The 18,285-nt window shown below is 32.6% G+C and overlaps 1 protein-coding gene across 3 annotated transcripts in view; it reads right to left on the reverse strand.

Moving 5' to 3' along the window:
* LOC105338734 (arginine-glutamic acid dipeptide repeats protein) overlaps positions 1-13,474 on the reverse strand; it is a 65,917-nt gene extending 52,443 nt beyond the window's left edge. For 2 of the 3 annotated variants that reach the window (XM_066080053.1, XM_066080051.1), the window contains exons 1-5: positions 13,336-13,474; positions 10,696-10,794; positions 6,434-6,562; positions 3,814-4,024; positions 3,411-3,481 (exon numbers count right to left, since the gene is read on the reverse strand). In XM_066080053.1, coding sequence (XP_065936125.1) covers positions 3,411-3,481; positions 3,814-4,024; positions 6,434-6,550 — 399 coding nt within the window. In that variant the 5' untranslated portion in view covers positions 6,551-6,562; positions 10,696-10,794; positions 13,336-13,474. Of the gene's footprint in view, positions 1-3,410; positions 3,482-3,813; positions 4,025-6,433; positions 6,563-10,695; positions 10,795-13,128; positions 13,260-13,335 lie in introns of those variants that run through there. The other variant, XM_066080052.1, reaches the window with a different exon arrangement.
* Between the last annotated feature and the right edge of the window lie 4,811 nt (positions 13,475-18,285).

Consider the following 18,285-nt stretch of genomic DNA (forward strand, 5'->3'; position numbering starts at 1 on the left):
GCCCCTTGAGGGCCCTTGATTGGTAAATAAAGAAATTGAAATTGAAAATATTTATTCGTATATTTATTTATCTGATCTACGTTACCCACATAACTAATTTATCCAACATATATGTACGTATTGAACTCATACACATTTCATCTAATTAATTTAATAATCACCCTATGAGATAATATCTACAAATCATTCTCAAATTTAAAGAAACTTTTCTGCATGAAAAACATTCATTATTTTGGTTTTTCTTTCTGTTAACCTAGTATTTTTCAGACAACAAATAGATAATTTTTACAATAAAATATCAAGTGCAACATTTATGGAAAATATCACAATACATGTACTGTTCAAAATTACACTTTTAAGACATGTATCGAAGAACTCTCAAAAACAAAATCTAAATGGATCATATATGTAAATTCCTTCTGGCCACTAGGAAAATATGCTTAAACTGTTATAAGGGGAGTAACTCTGCCTAGGCAACGGTCAAGATTAATTTATCACTCTTTTCTTTATCGCTACTAATAGGAAAAGTAGGAATCACGTTGGCATATACCACACAAATCAGTGCTTAAATGAACACTGCTTGCGGGTTTTATAACCATTCTTTTATTCTATAGAGCAGTTATGTGTTCCTTTGTGTAAAATAATACATCTGATGATCTGTGCATCTAAACTTAAAAGGTCATAGGCTTCAAGCAAATCTCAATTTAACACATGTTGCTAAATCATTTCTCTGACAATGATCTGTGCTAATTCTGTCTGGCATTTTTCCTCTGTTTCTCCAATCATAAATCAGTTGATTTAATAAACAGTGTCAATGCTAAGTATTGATTATCTGTTTGAGTGATGTATGCCCTGCAAAGTCATGTGTTAACTGTTTACAGGTAATCACAAAAGATATCCAAGTCTATCCCAACAAAACTCAGACAATCCATACAGCTAAAACTTACTTCATACTATGGTAAAACTTAAGGACAATAAATCAGAAAATTGCAGAACAGTTTTGTAATCATTTTTTGTAACTGTACCACCATTATTCAAAAAGGAGTAACATGACAAATATATCCACGTTAAGTGTAAAGAATCTATATTCCAGTATACACTGTTGCATGGATGGACTGTCCCATCCCTAAAATAATATTTGTGGACTTTTAAAAGTAAAACAATCAAGATTGCTTGTCAATTACTAAATCTTTAGCCTGTTTTGGTCTTTAAAAAAGGAATTTTAAAGTCAGCTTGTTAAATATTTATAAATACAACTTTCCCTTCTTCAAACTATATTGCATCCAACATTTTAGGGATCATGTATAAACAATCATTAACCAACCTGGTAATTTTTTCCTAAGCTCAATTCCTATCAAAAATACTTCATAAAATCTGGAAAGAACTAGGTAGAGGTATTGTTCATGAATACTGTGGAATCATTAGAATTCATGGTGGCTCAGTATCTGTAGTATTTGTTGGTAGTCATCCCTGGCGAATTTACATTCTTGACGAAAACAAATAAAGAAAGAGATATTTTTCTCACTGAAACTGAACACTACATCCACAAAATGACATCCCCACAAAAAAAGCAAAAAACCCTCAGTCCACGAAAATTTGCCCAAGTGATTCCACAGGAACTATGATTCTCTTCAACCCACAATACATTGTCTCTTTCCTATGTCTAATTTTGAAAAATTCAGAATTATACAGATTATATAATTTTCATAATTGCAGCATTAATCTTAAGATGTCATTAGGAAGATAAGCAATAGTATTTAACAATAGGTGGCAATATGGAGAAAACCACAGGGCACCATTTCACCATTAAACTTCTTTTTGCAGAAAAAAAAAATTCATAAAATGTCCATAAGGCCTAACAAAAAAAAAATGGTTCGTTTCCGCTATCATGCTGAAAAAAAGTAGGGTCAGTCGGTCGGAATTTTTTTTATTTTTTCAATTTTTTTTTTCCCTTTAAATATTGCAGAATCCATACATGCCGGTTAGATACTGACACTGCTGAATGGTATAAAATGAGAAATAATATCATTCCTGACTATTAAGCTGGTCTTAAGAAAACACAAAAATGATATTATATATCAGATACTTCCTCTGCCAATGATGAGAGAATTATTAAAATCTACAACACATGGAAAAATACAGCCATTTTGAAACAAAATGTTTGAGTTACACTGATGTGAGAAGAGTAACTGCTTCTAGCGTTTTTATGACCAAAATTTTAAGTAATTTTTTTCCAAATCGGATAAATAAACGTTTTTCCATCAAAAATCCTTAAAAAAAGGTTTTGAGTCGGGGGGTAAAAGCTAGGGTCGGTCAGGAAAGCAGAAACAAACAATTTTTTTTCTTAGGCCTAACCAACCAGGATGTCTCCAACTCTCCATTAATTCTAATGAAAAATCTCTTAAGTTTTGAATGTAAAATGCAGTGTTGTAATGACGAAAACTGAAAGCCAGGTTGTCGCCTAAACAAATTAGAGTATGGTCCATGCATAGCAAGTCGATTGTCTATCTGCACTCCCCAAAGTTAATCCTACTATGGCATCTACTTTGCAAATTTTAGCTCTTTCTTTACAAGTTATAATACACCTGCACATTCAGTCTTAATGACTAAGATTTTATATAACATTTAAAGGAAATATATTCCATGGAAGGAAAAGTTCACATGAACTAACACAAAGAGTATCTATCAGTTGTATAACATTTTAGACTGTAAAACAAATTGTTTTGTCAACATTAAGATGAGAAACTCTCAATTTGACCGACGCAATAAATAAGGCTGTTTTAACAAGAGTTTGGACTTTGGTCAGTACGTGACAAACTCCGATATGATGAAGGCGGGTCTACTCATGGTGAATTGTCCAGTCATTGGCTAATAGATATGAATACTAACTTAAAATGCAATGACACTTATTCAACTTCATGCAGGGTTCTATATATCAGTTGAAACAGTGTAGATTTCAAACAACAGAGGAGATCTTGGCAAAAAGACTTTCCGAATTTGACAGTTTATAAATATTAATTAGCTTCTCTTAATGAATTAGAAGAAAGTAGGTAAATATTTGACGACTAGTTTTGATGTGCAAATTAGATAGTAACATCCCACCAAAAGTCCAAGCTCTTGTTAAAATGCTCTTATCATCCTACTGGTCAAAAACATCCAACAATTATGAATACAATATTCCACCTTTGAAGTAATTCCTTTAAAGCCCATTGCATTGATTAATTCTTGTAGTTTGTCCTTTGTAACCCTTTAACACTTATTTTTTGTACTCTGGATACTTGTAACTTTTTTATTCAAAAGTTTGCTGGAATAAATCAACAATTTTGCAGGTGCCCTTAAATTTGACCAACGGTAAATGAATTGACCGGCATCACAGTACTGGTAGTTGTACAATAAGCAGATGGACCTACCAGTCGGAACTCTTTGATGCCACAGACATAGTAAGGGTTGTCCAGTCTGGGATTCTCCAGGTACACCGTGTCTACAATAAATAAGGATCTACTTATTACATACACCATACAAATCATATTGTGAGCTTACTTTGTCACATACAAATACTGGTGTATATCAATCCTTCAACTGTCAAAACCTTTTTTAAAATCAAAAGCAATCCTTTCTGGTGTCAATTATTGATAATTGTCAATGAAATACAGCTCATTACAGAACCTACTTTGAAACAAAAAGTTAACAGGTACAGATCAAAGAACAGATAATATATCAATGTTTCACTTGAATCAGCAAGAAAACCCAAAGCCTGAAACAAATCATATACCCCTCCCCCCCACCTGTCAGACACAAAACAGTGTTACAAACCCCCCTGTCTGTATGTCACCCCGCTCTCTGCCGTGTAGGAGGAGATCTGATCGCCCACTTTAGTAAGGAACCCAGAGGCCTGCCATTTTGATCCCTTCCTGCCCTTCCTGATGGGGATTACAACTGGGGAGGGCTGTGGAAGAGGAGGTAGATCATCGCTGGTCTTCTTCACATCGCTTTCTTCTTCATCCTCACATTTGATTTTCATCTCCTTCATTTTTATAAAGAAAAGTAAATTATGATGACAGTTAACCAAGTTTAAGCTTCAGTGGATTCCCAGTGACAATTGGCTGAATATACAGTAGAAATAAATCAGGTGTGACCCACACTCTCTTGATGTACAGTACTAGGTAAACACATTCTGACAATCATGAAGATTTAGTGCTTCTCCTTGCTTAAATTCTTAATTAAAATAAACCTTTTAATAATAGACAATGACATTATCATAATTTGATTGTTCACAGCTCTGCTCATTTCTATATCATTAAAACACCATGGTACCAATCAATTCAATCATATATTTGGTATTCTAAACGTGATAATCAACCTTTAGACTGGCTCTCACCTGTCTTTATATCATAAACAAGATTTTTATCATGTTACATGTAACATATGTCATACATAGTCAAACTACAGTTACTCATCTCTACTGTGAAGCTGCACAGTATTTCAAGTTTTACATACATTAAACATACATTAAACAAATGTCTTAACAAACAAAATTCACAAATTAGGAATTTCAAATTTACATCTTTTAAATACACAATTGTAATTTCTAGACTATTATGGATAACTATCAGTAGGAAATTAAGTCTTTCAATAAATTTAGCTGACCCCATACGTCTTTGAAATTAGGTCAGAAACAATTCATTTCAGTACCTAGATGTCTGACTACCTTCACCACATTGCATATATTTCCTCTCCATACATTAAAGGTTCAGACATATATAACACACAATGACTGTGACATATGATACACACGGTAAACAAAAGTAACCATGTCCAGTTCCCAGCAATCAGAGGCTGTATCAGTACAACGTACAGAGAGAAATGAATGTTTTGTTGTCCACATAAGAGAGAATTTAATTTTGGAGAATAAACAATAACATACACCCCAGACTGATTAAAAATGCTTCAACTTGAGTGGCTTTCTGGAGTATCTGACTGAATAAAAAGTAGCATTATGTTTCCTTCATCATAAGTTTAGAAATAGAAAAGCAAGATTTTGGGGTTTGAAAGTTTCAAGTCTCTGGGATAAAATGTTAAAATACTGAGGGCCTGCTTCACATGAGCCCAAGGATTGATAAAGATTCACCTACCGGTATGTTAAATGGCCCTGAAAGCTAAAATTTTTCCTGATGACTGTATATATTATTGGTAATGTCTTCATATCTATTTGAGTGATGTATTCATGTAATGGTATATAAAACAAACAGTAAATAAATTTCTCACTTTGAGGGTTTTTTAATTTACATCTATTATCTGAGTAGATGTAAGATAATATTAAAGAATCTGCATATCGAATCCTGGCAAAATTGATTAGCACACTTTTTGAAAAATCATGAGTCTTCCGATGGATCTCTAGACATGTTCTAGTCTGTGAGAAAATTTGGACAATGGAAAACTCAAAAACTGCGAAATACTCTAAAAACTATTCAAAAAAATTTTTGGCACCTTTTTCACAGGCTATGCACTGATGAGTGAAGAATATTAAGAGGAGTAATTTATATACAGGGCTATTTTTGCCCCATGGTTTTCGACCGTCTTTAATTCGCTCAGATAAGGTGTGTTAAAAGAGAGAAAATTAGAGACAGTTGAATTCACCAAGTCTTAAATTCACCCGCTGACTGGAGCAAAGGGGCAAAAATAAATCAGGGACGAATATTTCCCTGTATACAGTATCTCTAAGCTAAGCACAGTGTTAATTCCTCACTAATTAGTGATCATCTCAACAAACTAAGGTTCAAATTCTGAAGTCCTTCACCAACAATGCTTAAAACTCAGTATGCATAAAAAGATTCCTAAATTGGGTAAAGCAAGACAAAAGCTATCACTAAATGCAAGCATTAAAACAGATTACTGGTAATATCAATTATCATTCTTAAAAACATATCTTAAAGAATTCTTTTCTTCGATTCAAAATATCCACAGAGATGAAAATAATTCATATTGCAGAATGAAGTCTAGACTTTTATAAAGAAGAAAGAAAAGAGCAGCAAGTATATTGCTGATAAAACCTTGAATACCATTGATCCACTGATGCAACAGAAAGTAATTATGGTAATATTGATACCATCAAAGAACTGTAACATCAGACTATAGAACACTGATACACACAACAATTACATTGTCTTTTAAAAGAAGTCTGCCTGTCAGGGAAAAAAACAAATGCATAAATTCATGTTACTAGGCTTACTATACAGTGATATTAATTACAATTACATTGACAATTACTATTACAATTACATTGTCTTTTAAAAGAAGTCTGCCTGTCTGGGAAAAATTCATGTTACTAGGCTTAGTACACAGTGATATCATATTGCTGTCACAATTTATGGTACCAAAACATTACTTAAAAACTATAACAGCTAGCAGTGACTATCGGCCAAACCGTAAGTACCTGGAACTCTTTGACTGTGGGACTGACACTGAAGTTGGTCGCAGGTTTACGCGGCTTTGGACTGTGAGTGCGTCCCTTACTTTTACTGATTCCAATGCGCTCAAATTTCTCCTTCATCTTTTAAGCACACTGAAAAAATCACAAAGACATTTCCCTTCAGTTTTGTGACATTATAGTCTCTTCTCCATTACATTCATTTAAAATTATCTAACATGAAAAATAAAGTGGGGTGTTTATTACCTACAAGCATAACTTACCTGAAGTAAACAATCAAGAGAGAGCTACCTAGGTCCGATACAGGCTTTCAGAGGAATCTGTTATGCAGATGAGTGGTTTCTTTACATAATTACAATTAAATGTATCTATTCTAGTTTATTCTACTGCATTACAAAAACAAATTAAACTTCAGATGTCAACATGATAGACAAAATAAACACCAATGGTCCAACAAGTGAATTCTCCCATTTCATTTATAAATCTGAGCATCTCTAACCAATCAAAACATTGTTCTGGAGTAGATGGCTACCAATGAACTGCGGTTTGCATAATATGTATTTTATTTTCATACATATTATACAAGAAATCAGCATGGTGACTTATAGATCCAGTGTACAGTGGGCTATCCATTACACAAACAGCTACATGTTATATAATAGTGGTCCTGGGTTGTTTAATTAAGGTCTTATCTTAAGATCCACTTATTTCAATTCTATGATTACTGGTAACACTCTGAGAGGGAGATATTGCTACCCCCTTTTTTCAGCTCGCTTTTATAATAGAAAAGGTTTCAATTTCAACCTTTGATTTATCATGTTCATGTATCTCTAAATGCATGCACTGAGGTTTATAAAATACATGTATCTATTTACCTGTATCACCTGGCATTTCTAAATTATATTTGAAATAAATTACCAACGCAGTATACATCAGTCAGCTCTTAGGCAGACTTTTCATATTTAGGATGAAACTTCTAGGGTGCTTAAAGAGATGGAAATTTAAAGAAGAATTTAGACATTTTCATTCAAAAGTTATGAAAAAGGTCAGTTTGTGCATCAATATTATCTAGCAAGACTGACCATGAGTTTTTGACATTGATCTTTGTGAACTTATTTATATTAAATCTATCTCACTGAGATTTGCTGTTTTTCACAGATTTACAGGGCCAATAAAAATCTATACATTTATTTTAGATTATCTATGAATATTTTACATTTTCCAGTGTCTTTGCCGGTGATAACACTTTGTATTGATTTTGTTTTTTACAGTCCAATAAATTCAAATGATGCATAATTGGGAAGCGAGTGGGGTTTGCTTATTTACATTCAAATATTTAATCGTACATGTATAATTGCTTAAAATGAAAGAAATGTAAGTAAACAGGAATCATTCTTCGAATATTATGAGGTGATAATTTTGGTTGAAGAGTGACCAAATCTATCATAAACCCATTCAGGCTCTATTGGATTTAATCACGCCTCGTCTAAAATTATCACCTCATAATACTCAAAGAATGATTCCTTATTCCTTAAATATTAATATGAAGTCAATGAATTGTCCAACCATATACACAGGAGCAGTTTATGACTTACAAAATATGCAAGAGCAAAATCTAATTTATAATTGTTAAGGACTAATAATTCAAAGTTGTTTTTTTAAAGCTAACTTTGTAATTTGATAACACCATAATATTTTAGATAACTGGTAATAGATGTGGTTTTTGACACTGCCAGCTACAAGTTATTTTGTTATTTAGATGAAACATCTGTTTTATCTGAAATAGGTCCCATATCTCCCATCTATGCATGCAGCACCTGTACATCTGTCATTCAATCTCATTCATACAAGTTTCCTTCTGACAATAGATTACTTATTTTTTGGATTAAAGGTACATTTATTCCAAATTCAGAATAAACTATTATGATGACCTCTTTACAAATAGGGATATACCAAATTTGGTTGAAATCAGTTCAACATGATGTAAATGACACTTACACACGAATGTTAAAGAGAAAATTTCTGTCTGAGGATTAACTCAAGTTTGCTGAGAGCACCTTTGGTTATAAAGTTAATGTTCAAGATCACAACCTGAGTAAATTTGTAGCATAAACTTTCTGTTATATACAAAAAAAAAAAATTATGGTTGTAAGGTAAGTTGGTCATGAATATCTATACTTATAGTCTTAACTTAAATGTTTATCTGGATAAATGACGATTGATCAATTTTTTTGGTACATAAAACTTCTGATACCTTCTGCTCTGGCAATGCATATTTTCAATTTGAAAGGACAATTATTAATAATGCAGTGTTTGTTCAATTTCAATTCAATTCATTTCTCTCAAACAGTCAACATGACGGTACATGAGGTACATATATATATAAATATTTTCAAATGTAGGTATAGAGTCAGAGGTACATGTACAGTACAAATTAGAGAAAAAAAATATGAGAAAAAAGTACAATGTTCAAGGAGGACAGACTGATTCAAAAATTTCATTTATAAATAAACAGAGTTTTTTAAGTTTAAAAGTAGACAATAATTCACAAAATTTAAAAGTGTTTGGTCTTTCACAAAATCTAGGTTCCAAGTATTTTTGTCTAATACATGAAAGAGCGTTACATTCTAATATATAGTGCATTTCATCAGCTATTTGATTGTTACATGTATTACATAATGTGCAGCATCTTTCATTTAGAGGAATGCCTAACCATCTACCAGTTTCTACAGGAAGTCGGTGATTCGACGTACGGAATTTAACAAGTATTTTTCAAAGTTTTGATGGTAGAAAACTCAAATATTTTTCATATCTAAAAGTAAATTTGAAAGTTTTATATATATGACCTTTTGAAGAATTTGCAATATCAGCCGACCATTTCTGCACAAACTGGTCTTTAAGCCTTTGCTTGACAGCATTTGTAATGTTAAACAAAAACCTAACAAATTAAACTTTAAATACCACTATTACTCTGCTCAACTTTTTGTCACAGGTGGTGAAAAAAAAACATCAACCCAGATTTGAACAATGAAACAGAGCCTCTCTTATCTCATACCAGAATAATTCAGACCATACGGTTAATACAGATACCGATTCATAATAACATCTATTCAAGTCTACTTTAGGTTTGTGAGAAAGTCAGTGAAAGGAATATGTGGCACGGTATGGTCAAATTTAAATAAATCAAATCTTTATAAAACATTGTCCAGGGAATGTCTATCACTTTAATCTTGATATAAGTCATCATTGTCCAATAGCTGTTTATCTATGACGTCACATAAATGGTCTAATTCCCGCAATTTTGCAAACAAAAGAAAATATTGTCATTTTTCCTTCACATTTTGCCTTTAGAAGTATAGAGTGTCAGCGCAAGTCTGCTCAAGTACGATTTTTACACATTTTTGTTTGTCTAATTATATACATCATACTTACATATGGTACTTGAGCAAGCATGCGCTCAATGTTTCCCAGTCGAAAAACCATTGGAAAGCACCCGTATTTTGCTCCATAACATTAAATTATCAAAATACGACAATCTTTACATTATGATGTCACTGTGGTGGTAAACTTTTATACACTCATTTTCAATTTTACTTTAACTATCTTCATTGTTATTTTTAAAAATCACCATAAAACTTTAATTTTGGGGGCAAAAAATGCATAATACTGCACATAGTCCTTTGGAGTTTAGAGTTTGTTCCAAACACAGACCTGGACAGAATCTTAATTAAATTTATTTTTTACAAAGTATCTCATGTACGTTGAATTGAACTATTGTACATATTTTTCAGCTTTAAATGAATCACGTTTTTTACAAACTGAACTTACTCTTAATTTTCCATGCTTAAAATTATGAATATTGTATGAAATAGTAGTACAACTTTGGTATAAAAGTCATTATATCAGTTTAAATATTCCTCATTGAAGAACATATTAGCTTTATTGTTCAAATGTTGTTACTTCTATAAGAATTTCATTTCCAATGTGTAATTGAAGCAGTAAATTTGTCCTCAAAGCCGTCTTTCATTTGTCAACTGTTGCAAGAATTGAAGACTGCTATGTAACAACTAACCCACTCAATGCATGTATATATGTGTCTCAATGTTCCAAAACCTTATGCCTTTCATTTAAGCAATTGTACAAAAAAAAGACATGCATCTGAAACTCCAAATCTTTTGTTATTTGTGGTTTTAAATCTACCAAGAGGTGTAAATTTACATGAAATACAGTACGAGCATGACATATTCTTTTACAATTCTATATCTCACCTTCACAATGGCCGTTCAATCAACGTTATGGTACTGCAGGTACTTCTAGACTGCTATGAATTTTCTACATTCTCTGTCTGGCCGTAACGTGCATATCAACTGAAATGAAATTTAAACCAATTAGTTAGTATATACTATATACTGTACATTTAGCTTCACCTACATCATCTGCTATGGTACACAATCAATACATCACCACATTACTCCTCAAACTGTATTAAATGAGGTGATATACACAGCATGATCAAAAAATAATCTCCATACATCCAAAACATCTATTGTGTGAAGCTATTAGATAATTAACAGACCTAAGAAATCCCAGTAATTAAGAGCATGCTTTCTATTCCCTTCTCTTGGGATACTGTAAACAAAAAGCAGTTTTGTGTGTCTCTTCAGACTTTGACTTTATAACAGCGAATGTGTCTACCTAGGCAACACAATGTCTGCTTTTGACGATCTATTACTTCAATCAAAAACTGTTTGCTAATTGTGATCATTATACAATCTTCACTATCATCAACATGATCAAAGAAAACATTGGTAGATTACAAAGACTATTCAGTGTCATATCATAAAGGGCAAGGCATGTTAAGACAGGCATATTTTATTTCTAAATTTATTTTCTCATTTAAAGGATCAGAAACTTCATTTGAATTGCTCAGCACTGCAAATGCAATCTTTAAAATCCATTAATTGACAAGATTCAATTCTTAAAATAAGGACTGAAGTGAACAGGGAAGAAGGTATACATGTACAAGATAGAAAATATTAAAGTAACATAAAATTGGTTTGAACACTAAAATATGTCTTATGTCACATTCAGTTATAAAAGAATTAATGTTACATATTAAAAATTGGTTATACATGTAACACTAAAATGCCTCAATAACACGTTCAGTTACAAAAGAATTCATGTTACATAAAATTGGTTATAACACTAAAATATCATATCACATATTAATATATTAATAAAAGAATATACCTGATCAAAATATGATATTTTATTGTGTTTGTGACAGGTGTAACACGGTATGCTGCAGTTAATGTCATACGGTATGTGGCATTGTTATTGTCAGAATTTAAAAATAATTCAGCTATAAAATGTATTATACTAAGCGTCAGAATTTTAGTTCCTATATATGTCTTGGAGTCAAATGTCTTGTATTTCAGTTTATTGGGTCTGAAGGTCAAAGTTTCCAGTTTATCGGGTCAGAGAGCAAAGGTTTACATATTTACTGGGTCAGAGAGCAAAGGTTTAGAGTTTATTGGGTCAGAGAGCAAAGGTTTAGAGTTTATTGGGTCAAAGGGTTATGGTCTACAGTTCATTGTCTAATGGTTAAAAGAATTTGATTACATTCATTCAATTACTCTAGTTCACATTTCCAGCTATAATTTGATTGCATGGTCAACAATACTTAATGATAACATTTTTCAATATAAAGTTTTAGTTCATCATTTTCACCAACCTCAACCTTCGGTGGTACATGTATTTGGTTATAGTTTAGCTGCAGAGCTACAGTGCCAATCACTGAAAAGCACCAAATTGTGCACCATTTTTTTTCATTTTTTTTTTCTCTGTATATTTAAGCTGCCATATAAAAACTATTATGTGTTTCTAACATATTCTTTTACTACTTTCACAACAAAACAATCTGATATTATCCATGAAAATACAAAACAAAAGAAAAATTTTAAGTTTTCAATCTGACCTCAAGAATCTATCTTCCGGCGACCCTGTATTGCTGTTGACTGATCGAGCCACATACATCTTGTACATGGTATGTAAATCATATATTAGGAGACAAGTATATATTCTTTAGTAACTATCAAAATTCTTTGTTTTCAATTCAAAATCAAACTGTTACCGTGCGTAGTATGATAAGCTGTTTTAAGCTTTTCTAAAAATATGATTTTTATTTCTACAAGTTCTAAGAAAATGAAGACAAAGATACAAGAACCATAGTCATCACATGGTCATTACTCGCTTTCTTTTTTCTATTCGTTTCAAAACAAATTCAATTCTCTTAACGTTTTATGTTTTCGTGTTGTATGCACTTTCCATATTTCCCAACGTTTCTACAATTCTTTCGCATACTTTAAATAACAAGTCTACATATAGATTCACTGTATTTATTCTCATTCAAGAATTTAGAAGGAGAAAAGAGTTTTGACTGATTGTCAATGCCTATATAGAATAATCTTCATTGTTGATGTTTGATGTGTCTTATCTGCCGAAGCAAAAGTTGTAGTGGGAGTAAAAAAGTAATCAGAGTTATTTTTTTTATCGGATATACAACGGTATGACTCATGTTGTATATATACACACTCGTAGACTATCCTTAATTCACAGACCAATGGCTAGACCATTGTTTATCAAAATACCGGTTTTGTATACGAAATAAATGTACTTATAAACCATTTCGGGAAACCTACCTTTAGATGTAGCATTCCCGACCATTCGTAAACAATGAAGCTAAAAAGTGCAAGTTCACAAGTCAAAACGCACGTGGCGTTACGAGGTCGTGTCAAAATGCACCCTCTTCAACCAAGCGTGACGATACAAGTTCGCTGAACACTTGTCAGAATAAATACCACTTGCATTGCAAGAACAAGGGTGAATAAACAAATATAAAAACCAACCTCTGCGAATATTTCTCCAAATAGTTCCCAGTTTACTATCAATGAAGAATGTGACCCCTCAACCGCCTACATGCAAACAAAGAAAATCATGATTTTAAATTTCCGCCATTTGTGTCAGCTTCCTGTCATGAAACCGATTACCGAAGGTCAAGTGCGATAACTCGTGCTTTCCCTGAAAAAGACAATTTTTGGACACGCTAAATGATTAAATGAAGCGCAAAAATTATATCCGTAAATTAATAGAACTTATTTCATTAACTGCTTTTACAGTTCAGGTATAGCCTACCTCATGCGCGGATCTAGAGAAGGTCGGGGGGTGGGGGTCCCGAAAATGAAAATTTATTAAATTCACATAGTAAAGTTATCGCAATATATGCCTCGGACCCCCCCCCCTTTCCGGCAAATACATTTATCCATTTGATGATTTTGGAAATATTTTTTTCCTAGGTATGAATTGTTTTGGGAATATGTTTATTTTCCTCGGTATGGTTTTTTGTTTTGATTTACAGGTATACTATGTAACACCCCCCCCCCCCCCCCCCCCCCCCGATTAGGAATTTCATGATATTGGAAATTAGAGGTTTTTTTGGTTTTTGCTCAGTGTCAAAATTTCTGATGATTAATGTACCCCTTTTCAATTTGCTTCCGACGCCACTGCTTCGAACCCCCCCCCCCCCCCCCCACCTTGAAAAAAAATTCTGGATCCGTGCATGTATCTGCTACTGCTTAGAAATGTTAGCGAGCACACAAAGCAACGAAAGACGAATAGGGCCACTTAAAAATATTTTTATCTCGTAATTACGAGAACAGATCTCGTTATTTCGAGTTATTTTTCTCGTTATTACAAGTTAATTATCTCGTTATCACGAGAAAAGATCTCGTAATCACGAGTAAATTATCTTGTTATTACGAGAAAAGATCTCGTTATTACGAGTTAATTATCTCGTTATTTTGAGAAAAGATCTATTTAAAGTGGCGCGTTTTATTATTCTATTCTTTTTATGTAAAGTGTATGAACTACATGTACTGCAATGTCTATTAATATACACATACTTAGCATAATCATCGTTTAAAAGCTTACACATAATATGATATAAAATCGGACCAAGATGTTTTAAAGAAATTTCTGAAGAAGAAGCACAGCAGATTGATTAATAAATTCATTGAACTATTTATTGATAATTAAGAATGATACATGTAATTTGTTTTCAGACTCCAAAATGTTAATATACAAAATCAATTATTTTCAATATACATATAGGTTGTGTATGAATATATAAAACACATTTCGGGTAAATCATGTATATCCATGACTGAAACTATATAGTCATTAAATTTACATGTATCTGTAACTAATAGAATTAATTGTGTTTTTACGACTATAGGACTACCTGGTATTTACTTCGGAGTGGGATTAAATAATTTTTTTCGTAATAACAAGATCTTTTCTCGTAATAATCAGAACATTATCTCGTAATAACGAGATCTTTTCTCGTAATAAACCGAACATTACCTCGTAATAACGAGATCTTTTCTCGTTATTACGAGATCTTTACCCGTAATAACGAGATAACGAGATCTTTTCTCGTAACTACGAGATAAGAATATTTTTTATGTGGCCCTTTTCGTCTCTCGTACAAAGCAGTTCACTGAAATGTAACTTTTAAACTCCTTTTAATTCATTGTATATAGCCGACTGAAACCAAAATGCATACATTTTTTAAAGGGTCTGTTTCTTTGACAGTATAAACTTTAAAATTTGCATTCATAACGTCACTCATACTAAAAATGTAACATTTTTTTCTTCCAAAAAGTAACGTATCAAATCGGGTCTTTATGTACAGCAAACTTTTTTTGTATCTTTTTCATATAATTTTAGAAAGAGGTATAGCGCACTTAATATACGGTTTGGCCTCAAATATACCCCTTTGCAAACATCAGACATTTAAAATTTCAATATTAAACAATATTTAGTTTAAATATATTCAAAGAAACGCAAATTACACATGCAATCACCATGCTCTAAGAGTCTTAATTGTCTTACTCGACACCATTAAAATATTCAGGTTTTGTTTGGGATATATAGGAAAGTAGTTAGTATGCGATAAAAAATTGAATATTTGACTATTTGAACCACTCTAAACCAAAGACATCCGATAAAAATTATGTTCTACAGGCATTGTAGTACACGTTTACATTCAATTAGTTTTGGTTTAGCGTGGTCTTCGTACTGAAAATTAGACAAATATTTCAATTAGTGTCTTTTCTAATACAATCATGTACGTATATAGCCACATATATTGAAAACGCATCTGCAGATAATATTAGATGCATGGCCTTGAGGTAACGCGGAGGTCTATAAGATTTTGTGGTCGCTGGATCGAATCCACAAAGTAGTAATTTTTTTCTCTTAAATTGAAACATGAACACAATAGAGTGGTCAAGTTATATGTATCTATTCTTCTGGTGTTTTTTTTTTTTATTCATCTTGTTTAATTCAGTCTGAGTATGAGTACACCCAATATATATATATATAGATCTCTTCATTAGCACTATACATGTACCGTACTCTATTTACACTTAGATCCATTGCATTTTGCTTGAACTTATCAGGGTTCAGAATATCAACTACTGTTATACACAGAGTTTCCCGAATTTATGACAAATCAGTTGTTACTGACACCATTATAAAATCAGTACATTGTATCCGGGTTTTGATGATCATAATGCGACAGCTAGGTATCTGAAGCTATTTTTAGTAACAGGTACTTTTCGTCCAAACACAGGTGTAAGCGAAATAATGGGAAAAGGCGCTATACCTCTTTTAACTTTCAATCTAATGTTGGAATTTCAACACGATTCAAAACTGGAGAGTTTTAATTCCTCGAATATGCAACCATATTTCAGAAAAATTGCAATTGATTTTTCCAAGGACGTATATGCGTCCCTGATTTTTCTTAAATTATTTATTTCCTATCACGAGTTAATTATCTCATAATTAATTACGAGAAAATATCTAGTTATAATAAATATTCATTCATTCAGAAATACAACCCTGGTCAATACAGCCCATCAGTATACAATAATTCACATATCATGTGCTTATATTAAGTTCTGCTTGGATTTTTATTCCTGCTACGCTGGTTTACTCAACAACCTTCTCACTTTTATAAGCACTTGTAGTAATGGACATCTATTTCAGCTTGATAGGAAGGTCTACACACTTGGCTCCATTAACTATGCATGCTCATCTCAGCAATGGTGGTCTATATGTAAAGTGATATATCACTTTGAAGAACATATAAGACAAATTCTTTTTCTAATTTCTAAATTTATTTAATCAAACAATGATCACATACAAGTTCATCTGAAGACAAAAAGAAGAAAAGAATACAAATTCATAACCAAACCTAAATACACTGATTTCCTGGTGAACAAAATTATGGTTACTCCTGCATGTATATATAATACCCCGAAACCAATAGCTTCAATGATTTTTAATTTGACATACATGTAACAAGTTTTTACCATGTTTATAATCTAAATCTTGTTGAAAATCAATCAATATTGCAAAAATCATGTACCAGTATAAACACTTGACGTGTCAACTTCTTAGGAAATAAACATCAAACATACATACAATTAAACAGTTTCATAATATGCACCAAATACAACGAATTTACTGGAATAGCTCGCATGTCAATATGTGCTGGATCAATTTAAAAAACAAAAACAAAACTATGCCCTATTTACCACTAGAAATGTTCAATAAGCACTGATACCCAGAGATGACCTTTTGAGAAATAGCAATTGAAGAAGTTTTGAAAATGGCGGATCAAAAAGAGATTTCATACCTTGTTTATAAAAATACAGATAGGCAGGGAGATACAGTATATTCATCCCTTTCCCCCAAACTTCATCTGTGGGGTAGCAGGTACTGCCAGAGTTTCTGTTCACCGATAAGGCCTCAACAGGGAGTTTTAGTAGCAGGTGTATAAGAATGCCATAATCATACTAAGTCTTGTAGAAATCATAGGGCTTAAAGTCAACTTAACTTTGTTGAATGCAAATCTAACAAGACCTATGTCTTCCTGAAACTTTGGGTACTATGACATTCTTGAATAAAATAACTTTGATACAGAGCAGGCATCAAAACTTTCATTCAGTTGGAGCAGCTGCTCAGGCCGGAGGAATCCTAAATGCCAAGAGTGGCTTTCTAGTATAAGAGAACTTTACTAAACTCGAAAATAAGGTAACTTTGATCACAGGTGCTTTTTATATGCAACCCTCGAGGTTTAAATCGCTGGGGGGGGGGGGGGGGGGGGGGGGGGGGGGGGGGGGGGGGGGGGGGTCCTGTCCTCAAGCACCTGTGACTTTGAAAACTTTGATAATCTTCCATTTGTTTACTTATTCTGAATCAGTTTTATGCTTAATATAGCAACATAACTACATGTTCATGTTATAATGACTTATAATAATGTCAGAAGGATGGAACTAAATGAAATGAACTTGACTCAACATCGATATTCCTTAGATAGGGCACAAGTGTACATGTAGCTAACCTGTCTATTAATTAGCAAAGGACTGGACCAATAGAAACTTTTACATGAGAATCATAAATTGGTCTATCCATGCATGCAACCTCACTTCTGGCTGCTGGGTTAATCCTTTAGATTGGTAAATTCCTGGATTTGTAACCCTATGATCCCAACCCAGCAAAGGCAAAATTTGCATCTGCCAAATGATGGAATTCATATTGCTGTTTAAATCCAATTTTCAATTTTTACATTGCCCTTTTCTTGCATTTTAGACAAGCACATGCAGAATTGTAATTTCTGTATGAAAAATATACATGTACAAGTAACGGAATAATGTACGATATTTTTAGTTAGAATGGTATTCAAAACCTTCCATGATCCCTTTGGGCAATGGCTGCCTCTATTGTTGTTG

The sequence above is a fragment of the Magallana gigas genome, chromosome 3 (genome assembly GCF_963853765.1).
Source record: "Magallana gigas chromosome 3, xbMagGiga1.1, whole genome shotgun sequence".
Taxonomy (NCBI): Eukaryota; Metazoa; Mollusca; class Bivalvia; order Ostreida; family Ostreidae; genus Magallana; species Magallana gigas.